The sequence below is a fragment of the Salvelinus alpinus genome, chromosome 9 (assembly GCF_045679555.1).
Source record: "Salvelinus alpinus chromosome 9, SLU_Salpinus.1, whole genome shotgun sequence".
Classification (NCBI taxonomy): Eukaryota; Metazoa; Chordata; class Actinopteri; order Salmoniformes; family Salmonidae; genus Salvelinus; species Salvelinus alpinus.
The window spans coordinates 34,405,590-34,426,932 of record NC_092094.1 but is presented as its reverse complement, the minus strand read 5'-3'; the positions used below and the strand labels follow the sequence as shown (position 1 = coordinate 34,426,932).

The following is a 21,343-nucleotide window of genomic DNA, read 5'->3' as shown; positions in this document are numbered from 1 at the left end:
AAATGGCCAAATGGCCTGTCTACATACTGACATACAGGTGGCCCATCCGCCCTGGAATATCTAATTCACAGTTTATGCTTAGTGAGTGTCAATTCTCTCTCCGGACAGCATTTACTAAGGTTCTGCATCTCACATGGTGTTTCTGGTAAACCAATTAACGAGAAATTAGATAGAATGATGCATTTAGTCTATGTGAACAAGTTATACCAGTCCAACACACTCAGTAGAAGGAAACTGCAATTCAAACTAGTACAGTACGCAATATTACACAGACATTCAATCTCTTGTACCTACCATTACCAACATTCCTGTGTTGTCAACAAGTCATTCTACAAAAAATGTCATGTTACAATGTTATGTTACAGGACATGTTTTATATTTCAACAAATGTGTCTCCATGTGTTTCTGAGATCGTACAAGACTAATCTCTAGATTTGTTATCATGGTTAATTGCTCACAGTAGTAGAACCTGCAGGCGGAACACTGCATTTTGTTGTCAGACAGCAACTCATCAGCACAGACGACAAACGTACTGAAACAGAGCACACAGAGCGTAAACACACACACACACAGCAAGAGCACAAACAAAGCAACCCTTAAAAAGATACTGCCCTGACTCACTCCTACATGTAATCAGACATGCAAACATGCATAAAAAAGTGACTGCTCATATTTGCTGCCTGAGTGATCATCCAGACCCATAAACTCTGAGCAGATGAAGATGAAGCCATTTCATAGGAGGACGTAGACTGCTCAGACCAGCCAAGCACACTAAATTGACCTATTCCTTAATCACTTATAATGAAGACAATGTAAGCCTTGAGTGCCAGAGAGACCCAGAGCACTAGCACAGCCTTCACACAGCCTCTGACTGGCTGCTACACAATTGAAACAAAGCAGAGATGGTGAAATCTAAATCGAAACAGTGAATTTTAAATCACCTCTCTGAGAGAATAACTTTCCCCCAACAGGATCCCTATAATTTGTCCAATTCATGGGAATAGCATTCCAATTAAAGCGTCATATCCAAATTAATTTCATTAGAGATTAAACCTCTGCCTGGCGAGGTTGGATGCTGAGAGACCTTTAACAAAACAAAAACAAAAAATGCAGTTCTATAATTGTATCCAACTAATAGCTTTTCATCTTTCTATGCACCAGAAGATCATCCTCAGAATTGAAAATAGCCATTGTTCAAGCTGAAATACAAACTGCCAAGGGGCAAGAAGGCAAGGCTAATTGTGCATTCACAATACACTACAGTGCACAATTGACAGTTTTTGAACATTTGCATTATTATCTCTGATTTTAAACAAAATATGATATACTTGATGATATATTAAAACACTGATTACCATCGTATTTCATAGTTTTGATGTCTTCAATATTATTCTGGGGTACGAGGTCATTGAGGTAGATATGTGTATACTGTATATACAGTACCAGTCAAAAGTTTGGAAACGCCTACTCATTGAAGGGTTTTTGTTTATTTTTACTAGAAAATAGTAAAAATAAACAAAAACCCTTCAATGAGTAGGCGTTTCCAAACTTTTGACTGGTACTGTATATACAGTATACACATATCTACCTCAATGACCTCGTACCCCTGCACATCGTCTCAGTACTGGTACCTGGTGTATATAGCCAAGTTATCATTACTCATTGTGTATTTATTCCTTGTGTTATTATTTTTCGAATATATATATATATATTTTTTTTTCTCTCTGCATTGTTGGGAAGGGCCCGTAAGTAAGCATTTCACTGTTGAGAAGCAAGCAACATATAAAATAAATCTATCCTAAAAACTCCCTAGTCATTGCCTATGAGAAGCAAATCCATAACATGATGCAGCCACCACCATGCTTGAAAATATGGAGAGTGGTACTCAGTGATGTGTTGTGTTGGATTTGATCCAAACATAAGGCTTTGTATTCAGGACAAAAAGTACATTTCTTTGCCACATTTTTTGCAGTATTACTTAAGTGCCTTATTGCAAACAGGATGCATGTTTAGGAATGTTTTTTTATTCTGTACAGTTTCTTCTTTTCACTCTGTCCATTAGGTTAGTATTGTGGAGTAACTACAACGTTGTTTATCCATCCCACAGCCATTAAACTATTGTAAAATCACCATTGGCCTCATGCTGAAATCCCCGAGCGGTTTCCTTCCTCTCTGGCAACTGAATTAGGAAAGACGCCTGTATCTTTGTAGTGACTGGGTGTATTGATACGACATCCAAAGTGTAATTAATAACTTCACCATGCTCAAAGGGATATTCAGTGCCTGCTTTTTTTTACCCATCTACCAATAGGTGCCCTTCTTATCGAGGGATTGGAAAACCTCCCTGGTCTTTGTGGTTGAATGTGCTTGAAATTCACTACTCGACCTTACAGATAATTGCATGTGTGGGGTACAGAGATGGGGTAATCATTCAAAAATCATGTTAACCACTATTATTGCACACAGAGTGAGTCCATGCGACTTATTATGTGACTTGTTAAGCACAGTTTTACTCCTGAACGTATTTTAGGCTTGCCATAGCAAAGGGGATGAATACTTTTTATTTTTCTATTAATTTGTTTAAAAAAATGTCTAAAAACTAAATTACACTTTGACTTTGTGGGTTATCAATTTAATCAATTTAAAATTCAGGCTATAGCACAGCAAAATGTGGAAAAAGTCAAGGGTGTGAATACTTTCTGAAGGCACTATGTTCTTATGGGACTAGTATATTCAGGGCCAATTTGCTCTTTCATTCCTTCATCTAGCAGACCTGTACAGGCCTGTGTTTTGTCAGCTCCAGCCGAGAGGCAGCCTTGGGATACCACTGAGACAGAGGGTCAGCTTAAATTAAAACCTTTTGATCACACCACTGTTCAACATCACAGCCGGCCTCTTTTTTCTTGTTATTATGCAACTGCTAACATCTGTTACTTCTTCCCAGGCTTCATGTTCGGCCTAAGAGCTGCAATGTTATGCAATAGGTTAGAGCAAGAGCTTAAATCAGCATCAAACCTAAGCTGAGCAACACACAGCAAGGACCAGCCAAGACAGGCTGAGACAGACAGGCAGTACTGTATAGGAATCTAGCCAGCCATTAATAACCAAATAATGGAACACAAGGACTTTCTCTCCCCAGGTGAAATAACTTCACCCATGAATGTGAATTAATTTTGTTTCAACATCCATATTCTTTTAGGCCGGAACTTGTCAAATGTATGCAGACAAACGTTCTCATGTCTTCGGGGAATGACCAGCGGAGGACATTTCTCAGGGAATTGGCCAATGTTCTTTATGCCGCATAATATTTCCAGCAGCAAACGTATGCCTATTGTTTGGAACTGACAAGGTGCTACACGGAAGCAGATCGGCTGTTATATCAAATTCGCCATTACGACCTCCGTCCTAGTTTCAAGAATGAAAAAAGAGTGAGAGTGAAAGAAAGAGAGGGGGTGAAGACAAGAGAAGTTAGAGAAAGGAGACTTCCAAGGACGCATCCAACTTCCTAATGGAGTCTCCAGAAGGAAGGAAGCAGAGCTGGTGATAGTAACGAGGAGGGAAGGAAGAACAGCTTATCTCTCTGGAGGGAGAGGCCTCGCACCACTCTTAGCTATACAGTACAGAGAGGACAGGCTTTCTTTACATTATTCCACAGGCTGGATTAATAGACCATCTACATGTTCTACATATCGAAAAGGAAGCTAATATGAAGTAACTTCAAGACTTACTAGGTTGATTCAAAAATGAAAAAAGGATTCATAGCGGTTCATACTAGCATTCAAAAATGTCAACAATGTTTGGCAAAATAAACTGGGTAGTTTAATGTCCACTGAGATGTTAATTTTGTAATTCTAGGCTGGTGTACATCTCTGACCTATGAAAGATGTATAGCAATTGAGAAATATACTGTCAAGAGGGCTCAGTTCACAAAAGGCAGCTACTTATTTTCCTACTAAACGACTTCTGCCTCTGACAAAACAGCTACACACAATCATTCGCTGAAGCAAATGTAATCAGACAGACCTCTACTGTTGCCAAACAACTGTTCATTTCTATATAAATCGTGCATGAGGAGATACAGAGATTGTTTTCTGCATGGGATATTCTTTTATTATTGGGCAACTGAATTACGGGTATAAATAAACACTTAATAGAGACAAAAAATATGCTTCCTAACTCACAATCAGTTATTTTGTCCTGCCTGATTTGCCGTAGAAAGTAATAATATTGTGAAAAATACTTTTCCATATGCCTACAGCCATCAACAAAATACAGTTTTACTCTTTATTGGTAAATCATCAACTTTTATTTGAAAGTGAAACAAATGGCAGACATGTGGCCCCTTGGCGTACCGTCGAGTGGGCAGAGCAGCAAAGACAGGCAGCCTGACGAATGCTCAGCCAAGCCAAGCTGGAGGGAGGTAAAAGACACTCCTCCTCAAACAACCCTGTCGGTTTTCAAAGAAACCGCCATTAGTAAGTCCTCATCAAGCGGGACCAGGGGCCCGTTCCCCCACAGGGCCAAGGAGAGCGGCTGGCCACAATGCGTCTCCGGGAGGAGGAGGAAAGGGGGGGGGGGGGAGTACAGAGATGAGTCCTGCCTGTACCCAGTGGTGTCTCAGAGCAGAGTCAAGCCGCACGGCCCAGGCTTGCTCAATTCCCAGCCCAACTGTCACTGCTGGCACAGGGCTCAGGCCCTTCAAGCACATAATCTGTGCTCGTATGGCTGTTAACCACTATACCCCCCAGCCCTGAACATATCCCCTGCCATAGCATTGTTGTCTTTCTGGGCCTTGTCCTCTCTTATCATCAGGCCATACAAGGATAGAGGGAGACCATGTTATATCTTAATCGAGAGAACTCCATATCTGAACTGATATAATAAATATTGAGTAATACAATACAGGTCAAAATGTACTGATCATTTTTGGAGATGTCACTTATTCATAAACAGTTTATCAGTATCTACGTAGAGGAGTGAGATGACTTCCTGAAACTCTGCAAAGTATGCCGCTGGCTGCTGAGGAGGTGCCGAGGAGGATGTGCGTAGTGTAGCGGTGGTGTGGTGTGAGAAGGTGAGTGAGCTGAATGAGACTTGAGGCGGAGGATCACTGCATTAATCTCACTGAACACTGAGGGGACTGAGGCAGCACTCTGCCGTGTTGCATGCAGCCTGGAGACTCCCACTGATGCACATCTCTCCTGATGACAGAGCGATAATGTCACATGAGTCCAGGTAAGCGAAAAATAGCAGCCTGGTTGATGCCCAGCCGGCTGCTTTAATTGGGTAAAACAAAGTAATTTGAGAGCAGCGTGGGGGGTACGTGGGGGCACGAGGGGGTAAATGATGGGACAGAAGGTCACTGCTTCTTTTTTACTCTGTCGTATGCCATCCACCAACACTCCCAGCATGCTCTACAGTTAATATTGAGATCTATTATATGGCAGCCTTTCACCATCTGCTTCACACACTGAGAACTCATGCTACCCCGCTTGTTATTCCATAAAAGGACTTGTCTTTTTCTGTGTACTGAACAATATAAAACATGACATACAGCTCACTAATAGCAGGCAATGTTTGTCTGGGTTGTGGTATAATAAAAACACATGACCAACCACAGTTACAGATCAAATGTCCATTGAAATAATCTCAAAAGCATCCATAATAATAGTCCACTTCTATGTGCCTGTATTTACATAGACAGAGGTAAAGATAAGCAAGGTCATACATCCAATTGTATATCCTATCCACACCATATACCCCAGACTTGCATTACTCAATAAACTACAAACACATCCCCCCCAATAGGACCCCACTCATACCTATATATCTATTTGAAAGGTGGGCTGAAGTGAAGTCACATTGACTACCTCTCTGCAACCTGCTTGGTCTATCACTAATAAAGAATTCAGGAGATATTTTCTGCTTTTCAGGTGAAATAGCAGTGTAGTGGTTTTCAAGGGAGGCATTCCAAGAATCCTGTCAGGGTCAAAACAAGATGCCATAGATCCTTTGGGCAGGCAGGGCAGGACTGAATTGTGCAGCATCAAACTGTGAAGATAACAGTGCAATGGGATAACCACAGCGGTGCCTCAGGTGTACTGTACTGTACACACAGAGGCCTCAGCACCGACTGACCGACAGCTTCCACATTCCCATAGTCAATAAGGGCCTCTCAGAGGTTTCATACAGCAGATACTACGACCAAACTACTGTATACAGAGCTCAGTTACTGTAACGCTACGATAGCTGAAAGAGACTGGCATGTGGTAGCTTTTTGTCTGTGTGTGCTGGTGCATGATGCTCTTCTGTTATAGGAATGACTCTCTTGCCTGTGTGGGTTTTGTTCCAGGTGCAGCTGATGCAGGGATCATGAGGTGCGAAGTGCTCAGGGCTATGTTGGCACAAGCGTCCTGGGATCATCTCTGAATTTGTTCCTACATTTGCATTAAGTGGAGGAATGGTTCACCTCAGTCTAGTCTGCTGTGTGTCAGTGGAGCCAGTGGAGCTACATGCTAAGCTAACTCCCTGCAGGCAGAATCAGGTGTTATCTGTCTGACTGGGGAGACCGCCATCAATCTCTCCTGTCCATACTCCTGCCTGGATTCAAATCAGGATATACATCTGTGCCGATGAAAGTAATAGGTCAGCCAGATGCTTATTGTATATTTGTCCCTTTTTTAAACTTCTGTCTTTTTAGTCATCTGGAAATCAATGCTGTATATTGTGCCCCGAGCCACTAGGAGGCAGGGAAAGAAAGAGTCAGAGAATTGGAGAGGGACAGAGCGAGAGACAGAGAGAGGAGAAACCTATGTTGACCAGTGGAGGCTGCTGAGGGGAGGACATCTCATAATAATGGCGGAATGGAGTGCATGGAATGCTATCAAGCACATGGAAACCACGTGTTTGATACCATTCCATTTATTCCGTTCCATCCATTACTATGAGCCATCCTCCCCTGAGCAGCCTCCACTGATGTTGACACTTGGTCTGCCTGATGATAATCTGATGTGTGAGTGATGGCTGGGAGTTTGAAAGGCACTTTGTCCAATTAGAAATGTGCAGCAAATTTCCACCTGTCCCTGACAGAGATGAAGTGGCTCTTTGAGAAGACACTGTGGCACAGTGCCAGGTAAGAGAGCCCAACAAACTGCTTGTGGAGCAAGTTGCAATTAATGAGCATGGCAAGCCACCCTTGTTTAATGCAAAATGACACATAATGAATATTCCCTCACAATTAAAAACAGATTTTGACATTAGCCTCTTTAATTTATCAACGCACAAGGCCTGAACAAACTATATCCGACGGACCGGATTAGTCGGTCAGAAAGAAAGAAAAGTTTACTGAATAACCTGATGGAAATGAATGTGAAGTTGTTAGGATGTACAGTAGTGAAATGTGAAACTCATCAAGTGGAACTAGCTATAACTGTTCTTCCTCTCCTGCTTACAATATATTAGCTAAATAGAACAACATGTATGCGATAAAAAGGTGAGGATTAAAAGTCTGTAAAAGAGATCACCTGATCCAAGACCGTAACTATCGGTTTTACGAGATTATTTGAAAGACAAATTAACATGTCATCTGTGTTCCAAGGATATTACATAAACTAATTCAAACTCACTCCGAAACTGGAAACACTTATCTCCCTCACTAGCTTTAAGCACCAGCTGTCAGAGCAGCTCACAGATTACTGCACCTGTACATAGCCCATCTATAATTTAGCCCAAACAACTACCTCTCCGCCTACTGTATTTATTTATTTTGCTCCTTTGCACCCCATTATTTCTATCTCTACTTTGCACATTCTTCCACTGCAAATCTACCATTCCAGTGTTTTACTTGCTATATTGTATTTACTTCACCACCATGGCCTTTTTTTTGCCTTTACCTCCCTTATCTCACCTCATTTGCTCACATTGTATATACTTATTTTTTTCTACTGTATTATTGACTGTATGTTTGTTTTACTCCATGTGTAACTCTGTGTTGTTGTATGTGTCAAACTGCTTTGCTTTATCTTGGCCAGGTCGCAATTGTAAATGAGAACTTGTTCTCAACTTGCCTACCTGGTTAAATAAAGGTGAAATAAATAAATAAAATAGTGTGACATTGTGTCCGGATCAATGCAATGAAAATCCACACAGATACTCAACACTTTCTCTGAGGGGTTCTTAAATAAGGGTTTCCTCCAAATCTACCACCTACTGCACATGTGATAAAGGTCAGGCCTCAAATGACCTTCAGTACAGAACAGAGGTTTAGGATGTGTTGAGTTTTTCCATTCAAATCATTATTTATATAAAACTGAATCTAAAATCCCTGTTGAGATAACCATTGGACTCTGAGGGCACTCCGTCGTAATATCTCACTCTCAACAGAGGAACATTGACCCAGGACTTCCATCTTCCTATTTCTGCATATCTATTTCAGTCCGTCACTTAAAAATAGCCTTTTAATAACCCGACATGCTGTTCATTATTGCTAATCTATTTCACTACATTAGGAAAATAAAGTAGCAAATATTGATCGATAAGACAGATCAACTTTTGTCAGAGGATGTGAACATGATTGGTGCTGCAAACATGGTGAAGAGTGAGTCCAACTTTCAATCACTGTCTACTACAGATCTGCACAGCAGCTTTGATGGAGCCCCATACTGTACCAGCACCCACTCTATCTTAATGCACCTCCTACAGCAATCAATCCACACAGGCAATAATCAAATATTAATTCGTGGCTTATTCATATTCAAAATCTGTTTTTCAAAATAACAAAGGGACAAATTTCCTATTTATTCCTTCTGAGAAAGAAGATACTTTTTGGGATTATGAAAATGTAACAATTTGGAGAATAATTATTGTTAACATAAGTGGAGCATTAGAATCAGTTCTGTTCAATGTCATGGTCTTGCAGTAAATGGATGGAGTGCATAAGAAACTGAAGCCTGGTTGTATGTTTACAGTGGCTTATATCAAAAGCAGTGTTTGTCTATGAAATGTATGTAAATGGTCTAGAAACTTGCCAATTACCTTGGAAAAAACAAGTGCACATTAATGTCCACTCTCACAATTAGGACGTAGTCCTTATGGAGGAAGCCTGAAGGTCAATAAGGACACAACATGTCCTTGGACAATATGCCCCCAACTACTCGGTGATATTTAAATAAGAATAAGATAATAGTTTCACATACAATGTGATTCAATATGATGAATACTTATGGGTATTGTTTAACCACTGAAGTCCATTGGCCTTCTGTAATTGGTGAAAAAGCTGGAGAGATGGGTTACAATATTAATAATTAGTTGGTTCTGCACTCTAAAAAAGTCTGTCCAACCTCGCCAGATTTTAATCAAACGCTGAAAATAGTAGCTGATTGTAATCGGCACTCAGAAGTCACCAGGGGTGTTTGAAGAATTTGTCAAGCCTGAGAGTAGAGCTAATTCGATTATGAGGCAGCATTACCTGGAGGGAATGGATCTATATCTCTCTCTCTTTTTATTTAGCTACGAGATTAGGTTTCGCTTGTTACTCCAATATAAATACTCAAGCCAATGGAAATGATACTGATTTTCAAGTTGGGTTATCTTTTTGTCTCAAAAAGTGTTTTGTTTATTATAAATAAACTTTGTTTAAATGTGTAATACTCAAGTGTCTACTTGACAAAAGTGAACCAAAGGCACACCGGAGTTAGTCACATTAATTAATTAAAGGCTGAAACAATTTAATTAGAGGAAATTATACACATGATTTGGCCCTTCTGAATGTAAAATGAACTTGTTGGATAAAAAAGTTTAACTATTTTTCTGATGTTAAATATATTTTGCATCACTACATTTCAAATATTATCCTAATCTTTTTTTGCTCTTTCTCTACAAGTAATACTTATTTTACATACTGTCTACAGTGCACAAGCACAATACATACAACATAGCGACATACTAAAGAAGCAACATATTCATAGTTTGGTTTCAAGGATCTTGGGAGTTCGCATTATCCTAAACCTGCACAAATAAAGTGCAACAAATACACAAACCTACAAACACACAGAACACAATATGCAAAGAAGCAACTAAACTGGTCTATTGGGACAAAGAAAATGTTAAGTCAAGTTCCACAAATTGCCAACTTGTTGATGCCCCTTTTGACTTTCCATACTTGCTTTAACAACCATGTTTAATGCATCTTGTAATGGGACATATGATAATGAACATCTGATTGGCTCAAATGCATTAAGAAGGAAAGACATTTCACTTTTAACAAGGCACACCTGTTAATTGAAATGCATTCCCGGTGACTACCTCATGAAGCTGGTTGAGAGAATACCAAGAGTGGGCAAAGCTGTCACCAAGGAAAAAGATGGCTACTTTGAAGAATCTCAAATATAAAATACATTTTGATTTGTTTGACACTTTTTTTGGTTAGTACATGATTCCATATGTGTTCTTTCATAGTTGTGATGTCTCCACTATTACAGTAAAAATAAAGAAAAACCCTGGAATGAGTAAGTGTATCCAAACTTTTGACCGGTACTGTAGTTCTTACAACACGGCTGCCATGAGAGCCATTTCACCAACAGTAAGCAAGAAGGAAAAAAATAGTTAAGGCACTCTGTGGGTGTTCTGCGCAAATACCACCGGTTTTACACTGTTACCTCTTGCTGGGAAAGGCTCTATGGCTCTCTGCCCTGCTCTCAAGTGTTCAACACATGTTGGTGCTCCACTCCCTGCGTTAGGAATAATTTATGGGACTTTGTTTTAACATGTTTAGTGCATGTATGTTCAATTGATGCAGAACTGATGACAGGATAAGTATGATTATGGTGCAATGGTACAGTTTCACAAACTGCATAAAGACTTAATTACTATCAGGTGAGAGGAATGTGATTGTTGATCAATGTTGGCTTGTTCACTGATCATAGGCACCTAAAAAAACTCACTGAAGGAAAGCTCACCTGCCTGCTCAACTTCTGTTCACCCCCCAGACTAGTGGAGCTGCTTAGGGTTTGGCGCTGGATGTGACATAAGAATTCTACTGAGTTATCCCTTACCCCCTACTCATCACCTCCCTCTACCATGAGGCCTCCTCAGAGAGGCCCACTTCATAACACAGCCCTGCAGGGCCATCCTATACAGCAGCACTGCTTAGGTCACAGTGTGCAGCATTAAATATAGACTCCTTTAACAACCTCCAATAATGCATCTGGAGTATTTCAGTTCATTACTATTCAAAAACTTACTATCTCAGATATTAACTTCAGTAAATGGGCCACAGATCTGAGCTGTCGCTCACCGCCGGAGATTTCACATCAAATCTGCTTCTAGTCACCAGCCGAGACTTCCTTGCCAGCCCCAGTTGAGCCACTGGTGATGCACACTCCAAAATAAACTGTCCCACAAGGACAAAACTTTCAGTAAAGTTTGAATGTCAATAAACTATGTTTTGGTGATAAAGTAAATTGGGGCAAGTGGTGGATTAACTTTATCTTAATACATTTTAGAATTGACACAAATGATCAAACTTTATAGATTGACATGGTCGGACCTAGCTTTTACCCCTCAAATAACATATTCTGTTTGCACCAAGTAGGCCAACAGGTTAAATCCTTTAGATATCAAACACTAACAGCTTTCAAATACGAGTGAACTTTGGAGCTATAACTCCAGATGTTAAGGCTCAATGATAATCATGAGGTCAAATTTTAAGAGCAATCCTGAGTGAAGGTAATAGCATGGTGTGCATCGTATACATGATACTATATGTCTGGCATGACTGGCAGGGGGAGACCAACAGTACAAACTACTGTAGCTTCATGACAGGGATTATTACCTGCAGAGCTTCTTTCACATAGTTCTTGCTACTGTCTTCAACACAGACAGACCACAATACAAAGAACAGTAGTGGACACGACTAGTATACAATGCCCTAATAATTAAAACTTTGTAAAATCTCCATATGAGCAAAAATACAAGACACTTGTCTCTATGTGTGGAATCTCAATGTGGAATATATTATTTATTTTTTGCTACTGTAGGAAGTGTTAGCTAGCACTAAACGGCTGTACATGTGCCAAAACGCCAATATTTTCCATCCTATAGCGTGTTCTACATCTTCTTTCTAAATAGTGAACCAGAATGTTTTCAGCACTTTTTACACTGAACTTTCACATTTGCTTATATTTTTGCACACATTTGTTTATATCCCTGTTAGTGAGCATTTTTCCTTTGCCAAGATAATAATAATAATAATTTCCAAATGCCTGAAGGTACCACGTTCATCTGTACAAACAATAATACGCAAGTATAAACACCATGGGACCACGCAGCCGTCAAAACGATGGTCATTATGACCAAACAGTTCTATTTTTGTTTAATCAGACCAGAGGACATTTCTCCAAAAATTATGATCTTTGTCCCCATGTGCAGTTGCAAACTGTAGTCTGGCTTTTTTTATGGCGGTTTTGGAGCAGTGGCTTCTTCCTTGCTGAGCGGCCTTTCAGGTTATGTCGATATTGGACTCATTTTACTGTGGATATCGATACTTTTAGACCTGTGTCCTCCAGCATCTTCACAGGGTCCTTTGCTGTTGTTCTGGGATTGATTTGCACTTTTCACACCAAAGTACGTTCATCTCTAGGAGACAGAAAGCGTCTCCTTCCTGAGCGGTTTGACGGCTGCGTGGTCCCATGGTGTTTATACTTGCGTACTATTGTTTGTACAGATGAACGTGGTACCTTCAGGCGCTTGGAAATTGCTCCCAAGGATGAACCAGACTTGTGGGGATCCACATTGTCTGAGGTCTTGGCTGATTTCTTTTGATTTTCCCATGATGTCAAGCAAAGAGGCACTGAGTTTGAAGGTAGGCCTTGAAATACATCCACAGGTACACCTCCAATTGACTCAAATGATGTCAATTAGCCTATCAGAAGCTTCTAAAGCCATGACATTATTTTCTGGAATTTTCCAAGCTGTTTAAAGTCACAGTCAACTTAGTGTATGTAAACTTCTGACCCACTGGAATTGTGATACAGTGAATTATAAGTGAAATAATCTGTATGTAAACAATTGTTGGAAAAATGACTTGTGTCATGCACAAAGTAGATGTCTTAACCGACTTGCCAAAACTATAGTTTTTCAACCACTCACAAATTTCTTGTTAACAAACAAGTTTTAATGACTCCAACCTAAGTGTATGTATACTTCCGACTTCAACTGTATATTTTTCTGCATTCCTCTTGAGCTGTCTGCATCCTACTGACTGGTGGTTATTTTTTTAAGCTTGAAAACCCCAGTTGATTTTGCCCAAAGATTAGAAGACACCTACATATAATTTATGATGGTTTGCTATTTTATTAAATTTTTTCAAATGTTTTTGGTTTGAAAAACATTTACTAAATAGTTTTTGCAATTTTTATTTTATTTTCAGTTTTCGTTTACTATAATAACCTTGGTGGGGACGACATCGTCAATGCACTTATTAATGAAGCCGGTGACTGATGTGGTAAACTCCTCAATGTTATCGGATGAAAATATTACAGTCTGTGCTAGCGAACTCTAGGAACTCAGATGCAATAATTTAATAACCTAATATCCAACGTTTCGACAGACAAGCTGTCTTCATCAGGGTATAATGACAAACACTGGGGGGTGACTCGTTTATATAGTCTCAAAGGACACACACAGGTGTCTGTAATCATGGCTGGGTGTTGCCTGATATCATTGGTTAATTCTCAGATATAAAAATAACATACCAAAAACATGTTGCGTCTGTCCTTTGACACTATATAAACTAGTCACCCTGCAGTGTTTGTCATTATACCCTGATGAAGACAGCTTGTCTGTCTAAACGTTGGATATTAGGTTATTCAATTATTGCATCTGTGCTCCTAGTGTGTGGCTCTCCTTCAATTTTGCAAGTGTTCTATTCCGCTAGCCAGCACCTCGCCTAAACAGGTGTGCGTATATTTTGCCTCTAGACTCCCTGTTTATAGCCATGTTATTTTTACTCATCGTTGTTATTCGTTATTCACTGTGTATTTATGCCATGTGTACTATTTATATTTTTGTATTACATTTTTTCTGCATTGTTGAAAGAGGACCCGTAAGTAAGCATTTCAATGTTAGTCTACACCTGTTGTTTACGAAGCATGTGACAAATGAAATATGATTCAATTTTTGGGGGAAATATTGTGCATATAGAGACACTTCACATATAAATGTGCATCATCCATACATTTAGAATTTTGGTTTTCACTTACAGTGGGGAGAACAAGTATTTGATACACTGCCGATTTTGCAGGTTTTCCTACTTACAAAGCATGTACAGGTCTGTAATTTTTATCATAGGTACACTTCAACTGTGAGAGACGGAATCTAAAACAAAAATCCAGAAAATCACAGTGTATGATTTTTAAGTAATTAATTTGCATTTTATTGCATGACATAAGTATTTGATCACCTACCAACCAGTAAGAATTCCAGCTCTCACAGACCTGTTAGTTTTTCTTTAAGAAGTCCTCCTGTTCTCCACTCATTACCTGTATTAACTGCACCTGTTTGAACTCGTTACCTGTATAAAAGACACCTGTCCACACACTCAATCAAACAGACTCCAACCTCTCCACAATGGCCAAGACCAGAGAGCTGTGTAAGGACATCAGGGATAAAATTGTAGACCTGCACAAGGCTGGGATGGGCTACAGGACAATAGGCAAGCAGCTTGGTGAGAAGGCAACAACTGTTGGCGCAGATATTAGAAAATGGAAGAAGTTCAAGATGACGGTCAATCACCCTTGGTCTGGGGCTCCATGCAAGATCTCACCTCGTGGGGCATCAATGATCATGAGGAAGGTGAGGGATCAGCCCAGAACTACACGGCAGGACCTGGTCAATGACCTGAAGAGAGCTGGGACCACAGTCTCAAAGAAAACCATTAGTAACACACTACGCCGTCATGGATTAAAATCCTGCAGAGCACGCATGGTCCCCCTGCTCAAGCCAGCGCATGTCCAGGCCCGTCTGAAGTTTGTCAATGACCATCTGGATGATCCAGAGGAGGAATGGAAGAAGGTCATGTGGTCTGATGAGACAAAAATAGAGCTTTTTGGTCTAAACTCCACTCGCCGTGTTTGGAGGAAGAAGAAGGATGAGTACAACCCCAAGAACACCATCCCAACCGTGAAGCATGGAGGTGGAAACATCATTCTTTGGGGATGCTTTTCTGCAACGGGGACAGGACTACTGCACCGTATTGAGGGGAGGATGGATGGGGCCATGTATCGCGAGATCTTGGCCAACAACCTCTTTCCCTCAGAAGAGCATTGAAGATGGGTCGTGGCTGGGTCTTCCAGCATGTCAACGACCTGAAACACACAGCCAGAGCAACTAAGGATTGGCTTCGTAAGAAGCATCTCAAGGTCCTGGAGTGGCCTAGCCAGTCTCCAGACCTGAACCCAATAGAAAATCTTTGGAGGGAGCTAAAAGTCCGTATTGCCCAGCGACAGCCCCGAAACCTGAAGGATCTGGAGAAGGTCTGTATGGAGGAGTGGGCCAAAATCAATGCTGCAGTGTGTGCAAACCTGGTCAAGAACTACAGGAAACGTATGATCTCTGTAATTGCAAACAAAGGTTTCTGTACCAAATATTAAGTTCTGCTTTTCTGATGTATCAAATACTTATGTCATGCAATAAAATGCAAATTAATTACTTAAAAATCATACAATGTGATTTTCTGGATTTTTGTTTTAGATTCCGTCTCTCACAGTTGAAGTGTACCTATGATAAAAATTACAGACCTCTACATGCTTTGTAAGTAGGAAAACCTGCAAAATCAGCAGTGTATCAAATACTTGTTCTCCCCACTGTACGTCTTTAAAGTCTGACTAACACTTTCCACATTTAAACAACTTTGTGTCAGCATTTACCTCAGTACATTGTTTAAATAGACATGTCTTGTACTGTGAACTTTGCATAGGCTAATCCTGACCCTTACACTGTTTAACAACACAATTTAGCCCTCCAGCTGATACAAAACATGACATGTAGCCAACAACAAGACAGCTTGGGACACCTCACACTCCTCGAAGTATTAACAACAGGGAGAGACAGAGCCCATTATTACGTCAAGGGCTGTCTGCCAAAAAGAAAGACACACAAACGAGTTGCTCTCCAGGATGTGCATTGACTGTCTGCATGGCGGCTACCTGCTGCTTGGCCCTCCTCAGCGAGCAGAGAACTGTAATCCCTGGTATTTGAGAATGTCATAGCGTCACGAACGCTGCTGTCCAATGGAGTAGTGTGAGGACCGTGCCAGCTCCAGGCTCACAGGATTTGTGAAGAACCTTGTTTAGAGGCCTCTGCTTCCCTTTGCCTCATCCGTCTTCTGTCAGCACAGAGTAAACACATGCCAACCACTCCAGCCCACAGCGCTGCCTCCGTCTGCACAAATAGAACCAATCGGCAGGCTGTGTTGGTGAAGTCCACTTAAGTGTCTAGAAAGGACAGGCCATACCATGAAGAGTTTAGTTTGTACTAGCAATATCCGGCCAAAGAAAACTACACAAGTAATGGCACCTATGTTAAAAGTACTGTATATAACTTCAGCCTGCATGACAGACAGGGAACAGCTAACAAAGTTTGAGATAAGTGGTAAGGCAACCTGCACAATCGTCTACTCTTGTGTGATATGGTATGTTGATGTGTGTGCAATATGTATGAGTATTTTAAATGTTTAATTTAACCTTTATTTAACCAGGTAGGCCAGTTGAGAACAAGTTCTCATGTACAACTGCGAACAGGCCAAGATAAAGCAAAGCAGTGCAACAAAAACAACAACACAGAGTTACACATAAACAAACGTACAGTATCACTGTCCTATTGAACAATACACCTGCTAGAGTGAGCCTGTTTGCCCTTCACCAAATGACAGCTTTCATAATGTTGCAGTAAGGTAAAAACATGAAAGAAAAGTCATTTATCTGCCATGCCAACTGATAAATTATATGGGAAGTCCTGCACTGATGGCAGGTCAGCCGTCTTACCACTATCTTTCCGTGGTGGGAAAAGGATGTTAAAACAGCACAGCACACTCTGAATATTACAATCAAGTCTCTAGCCTCAGATACAAGCCTGCACTACAGTAATCCCAGTGTCAATAACGCATTACTCTACTCTTAACTGTTCATTCAAGGCGGTCTCCATAGTGTGATTATGTACAGCATATACAAACAGAGAGATACACATACACAACAGCATAGCTGAGGCTTGTTTAGGGCTAGAAAGTGCAGGATTGAGGAGCTTCAGCTTCCCTGTGTAATTCTGAGGCTTTATCCCAACCTACACAGAGGCCGTCAACTTACATAACAAGCCATTAATATTGATTGTTTCCAAATTTGCTCCTCACGAACTGAGGGATCCTGCAATATGAAAATAACACCCTTTCTTCTTTCCACTAATGATATCCACAGACCTCCAAGGCCCGTTCTCTGACCCACTCAAGTCTTCCAGCACAGCTTCTGCTGAAGTAAGCCTTTTCTACTTAAAGGGTATTAGTGCTCAGGGTTAAAACAGTAAATGCTCTGCATACGGGATAAGAAATGTGCATCCTCAGAAATTCCAATACACTGGGTGTGAAAACGGAAATTGTTCCTCAGTAAGCATCTGCAGTATTTCAGATGTTGTTTTTTGAGTATATCCTGAAATGCAGTGTCTAAACCCAGCACTGGAATCCTGGAAATGCTTTACATTTTTATTGTTTCACATTGTTGAGTAATCTCATACTGGATTGTGCCACCAACCAATAGCAATTATAAATATTTTGTATCATTTCATGCACTGTGGGGAAAATACATTTATCATAATGTACCAAGATTCAATAAAATTAATCTGTTTCAGTTTCTACAAAAGCAACCGAATGTGGATCTCCCGTTCATAAAATCTGTTTGCACACGGTTCGCAAGTACTCTCGGCAGGCAAACTCTACTGGTGTGTTCAAGCGCTTAAAGAGCGACTGCCCCTAAAAGTAACTTCTCGTTTTGAAAAACAGCCCATGTGGCATAAATATGAGTCAGATACATGTATTTTGGTCAAAATTGACTACAAAGCGTAAATAGGATAGTTTTGGTCATCAAGTCAATCTCGTCCAAAACTGAGCTTTGCGAGATGATGGCAAAAAAGGGTATGTCATGGAATGAAGGGTACCGTAACAGTTTTCCTTGGGTTGGGTTTATTTAAATCCTACCCACATGCCCACAGCTGGCTGCACCCAAGTAATCATCAATTCGGAGCGCATGACCCGATCGTAATGCCCATGGTCAATTTGGTTTGACATTCGATATTCCTATGGGGGTCGACACTAGGGACCGTCAGTGAATTACACAATGTACAAGGGACAATATCACCAGCCGGCTGAAGCTAATTGGCGAAAGCTAGCCTAGGCGACTTCAAGACACAAGACCTTGTTAGACTGTTTTAAGTTATCTAGAAGGGTGAGTGACTGTAACTGTGTACCGTTTTGGCAGATTGCATGTACAAACGCTTGCCACGTGCGAACACACACACAATAGACACCCATATTAAACCACCCCCCGAGACAACTCTCGTTTGGCTTCAGATATAGTCGCTGCATTTCTTAATGACCAAGCCAAAAAAACGAGGCCAAATCAAAAAGTTCAGCCTCCCTGGAAAACAGATAATCGAAGAAATCGCACAAGTTTTGATAACAAACATATATTACTTAATGATTTCATCATATTTGTTACAATTATCTCAAAAGAAACAGCTGGAGAAGAAGAATACAGTAACATCATTAATTGTAGGTTATAAGTAGGCCTGTTTTTAAAAACTTGAAAAGTGCTACAGGAGAACTTTTGCCAGCATGCCATACATATTCAAGTTAACTAAATACCTTCTGAAAGAGGTTTGTCCCACTGAACATTAATATCCCCCCCCCCCCCCCCCCCCACCCATTCAATCATTACATAACAAAGCAAAAAAAACGTTTTTTTCCTGTCTTTCTCTCCAGACACTTTAATCCTATGCATAAATGGGTGGGTGTGAATATGGGTCAGCAGGTTAAAAGTGTCTAGGAGCCAGACTTCATAAAACAGCCGTCAGATGAACCTAACTAGGCTCGGACCGAAATGCCTTCATAACTACCTACCAGTTATTACATAACTGAGCACTGGCTGGGATCTACTAAATTTAAACAATCTCGTGTTCATTACAAAAAATCGTACTCTTCTGCAGCTGAAATACTAAGTGATAAAAAACATTACACTTGTCTTGAACTGTGGAGTCAAGAACGCATCTACAAAGTGAAATATATGTAATGATTTTCGCTATCTCTCTTTCTGTGCGCGCCTCTGTTTATTGCTACCTGTTACATAACCAGCTTACATTCCACATTCACCATATTAGACTCTAAATATACCGCTTCCGCAGAGGAAATGTGCTCATGCAAACCACAGCGCGATGAATACATTTACATGTAAAATATGTAATTTAGTGTCATAGTAGTATATGAACAAACTGTACTTTGGAGTATTATAGTCTGGAAATATTTCCATTGAACTTGGACGAATTGAATGGAAGCAGTCTAGAGGGGGTGTGGCTAAACGATGTCTGTAGCCTACTGTACAACTCGCACGGTACTCAATCTCACATATTCTTAAGAAATGCATACGGGACCAACACAATCCTAGACTTGATTTGATAAATGACCACAACATCTACCATGTCCATCATCAGGCAGTTGTCATCTCTTCATGTCCACTACAATGTATCAGAGCTAGCGCGCGCTCGCAAGGGAAGGAAAATCAAATTCCTGCTGCTGATTTGTCTATTTCACAAACACACAAAATTACAGGCTATCTTTTCTGTAAATCACTTGGAAATAAATACGACGATAAAATACATGTCCCTTTAGAAGTTGAAGGGACTGGTGTTCGATAGCTTACAGTTTCCCAAAGTTCACTAATATTTAGTAACCTACCATTGTGTAGTATAGCCTAATAAACGTGTAGAAAGATAATATAACGTAGTTGGTGTTCTTGTGTTTTAAGGGAATTGTAGGTCCTAATCGATCTGTGTAATTGACTATCCTAACAATAATTGTTCTATTCACAGAGTAATTTGTCTCCCAATGACACATACGACAATGGTTGGATCTCTGTCAGTTGTGCCTGAACACAGAAGCAACTCGCTCATCATAATAAATATGGCCATTTTACAAATGCAGCGCAATAAGAATGAATCTGTTCCAGGTGGTTTTTACACTATTCAGGTAACGTTATAGACCATTTTTGAGACCTCTATAATTCAAGTTCTCCATGCAAAGAATTCATTTTGAAGTTTGAGGCATCAATTCGGTAATCAATCAATATTTCTCGTGATGAGAGATGTCAGCCGCTTACCTCTGTTGGTACTTGAACAGGTCTGCCTTCGAACAGGGGCTGGATGGTCCGCTTTTCGGAGCGTCTCTAGGTTTACCGGGGTTTCCCTGGCCGGTGTAGCCGGCTCAGAGGCGCTGTTGCCCGGGTCGCTTGCTGGATCTGGAGGGGACTCCATGTTGAATTTCAGATTTACTGTTAAACTATTGCTAGTGTTTCACGAAAAGTCTCTATGATTTGTGAGCCGCGAGAGTCCGTCTAGCTATCTATTTTAGAGTAGAAGTAGAACTACGAAATGAAAAAATGCGAGTGTATCTAGAGGTGGGTGTGAAGATTTGATTGTCCATCGGCAGCGCTAGAGAGAGCTTCAGTCATGCAACTGAAAAGGGAAAGGTTGTCAATAGCCGATTAATAGATGTGCAGTAGTGCCTGCGAGTTTATTTCATGGGAATGGCAGTTTGTTGCAGCCAGCTAACGCTTGTATCGAGTTTATCATCCCAATATTCATTCACATGATAAACTCTGATTGTAGGCTATAGTCTCTCATCAGTGTGTTCAAAAATCATTAATAGCCACTTCGAGAAATCTGCACAATACGCTATCTCCTGTTCCGTGTTTGAAAGCCTGTCCCTCTGTGCCAAAGGCTGCTTACAACTTCAACGTTCCATTACATTATAGCCTATTTTTAATTTACTGACAATTTTACAAAATCAATATTGACAATTAATATGCCTAGGCTTATGCAACGACAATCAACTCTAGAGAGAAAATGAAGAGAACCCATCCATGCCTGCACAGTCGATGCTATTCAGCTCTTTTTTTGCTCTCATCATCACCACCACCAGCACCCCCATCATCATCATCTATATTTTAAGGTTTACAGTGTAAAAGCCCAGAGACGCGTGCATAATTGGTAGCACTGGAATTATTTATGCAGCTTTCAAGAAATTCCTCCA

General features: G+C 40.5%; 1 protein-coding gene across 1 annotated transcript in view; it reads right to left on the bottom strand.

Annotated features, from left to right (window-relative positions):
* LOC139584702 (nuclear receptor ROR-alpha A) overlaps positions 1-20,742 on the bottom strand; it is a 283,138-nt gene extending 262,396 nt beyond the window's left edge. Inside the window, exon 1 of the mRNA XM_071416840.1 lies at positions 20,412-20,742. Coding sequence (XP_071272941.1) covers positions 20,412-20,565 — 154 coding nt within the window. The 5' untranslated portion in view covers positions 20,566-20,742. The remainder of the gene's footprint in view (positions 1-20,411) is intronic.
* Between the last annotated feature and the right edge of the window lie 601 nt (positions 20,743-21,343).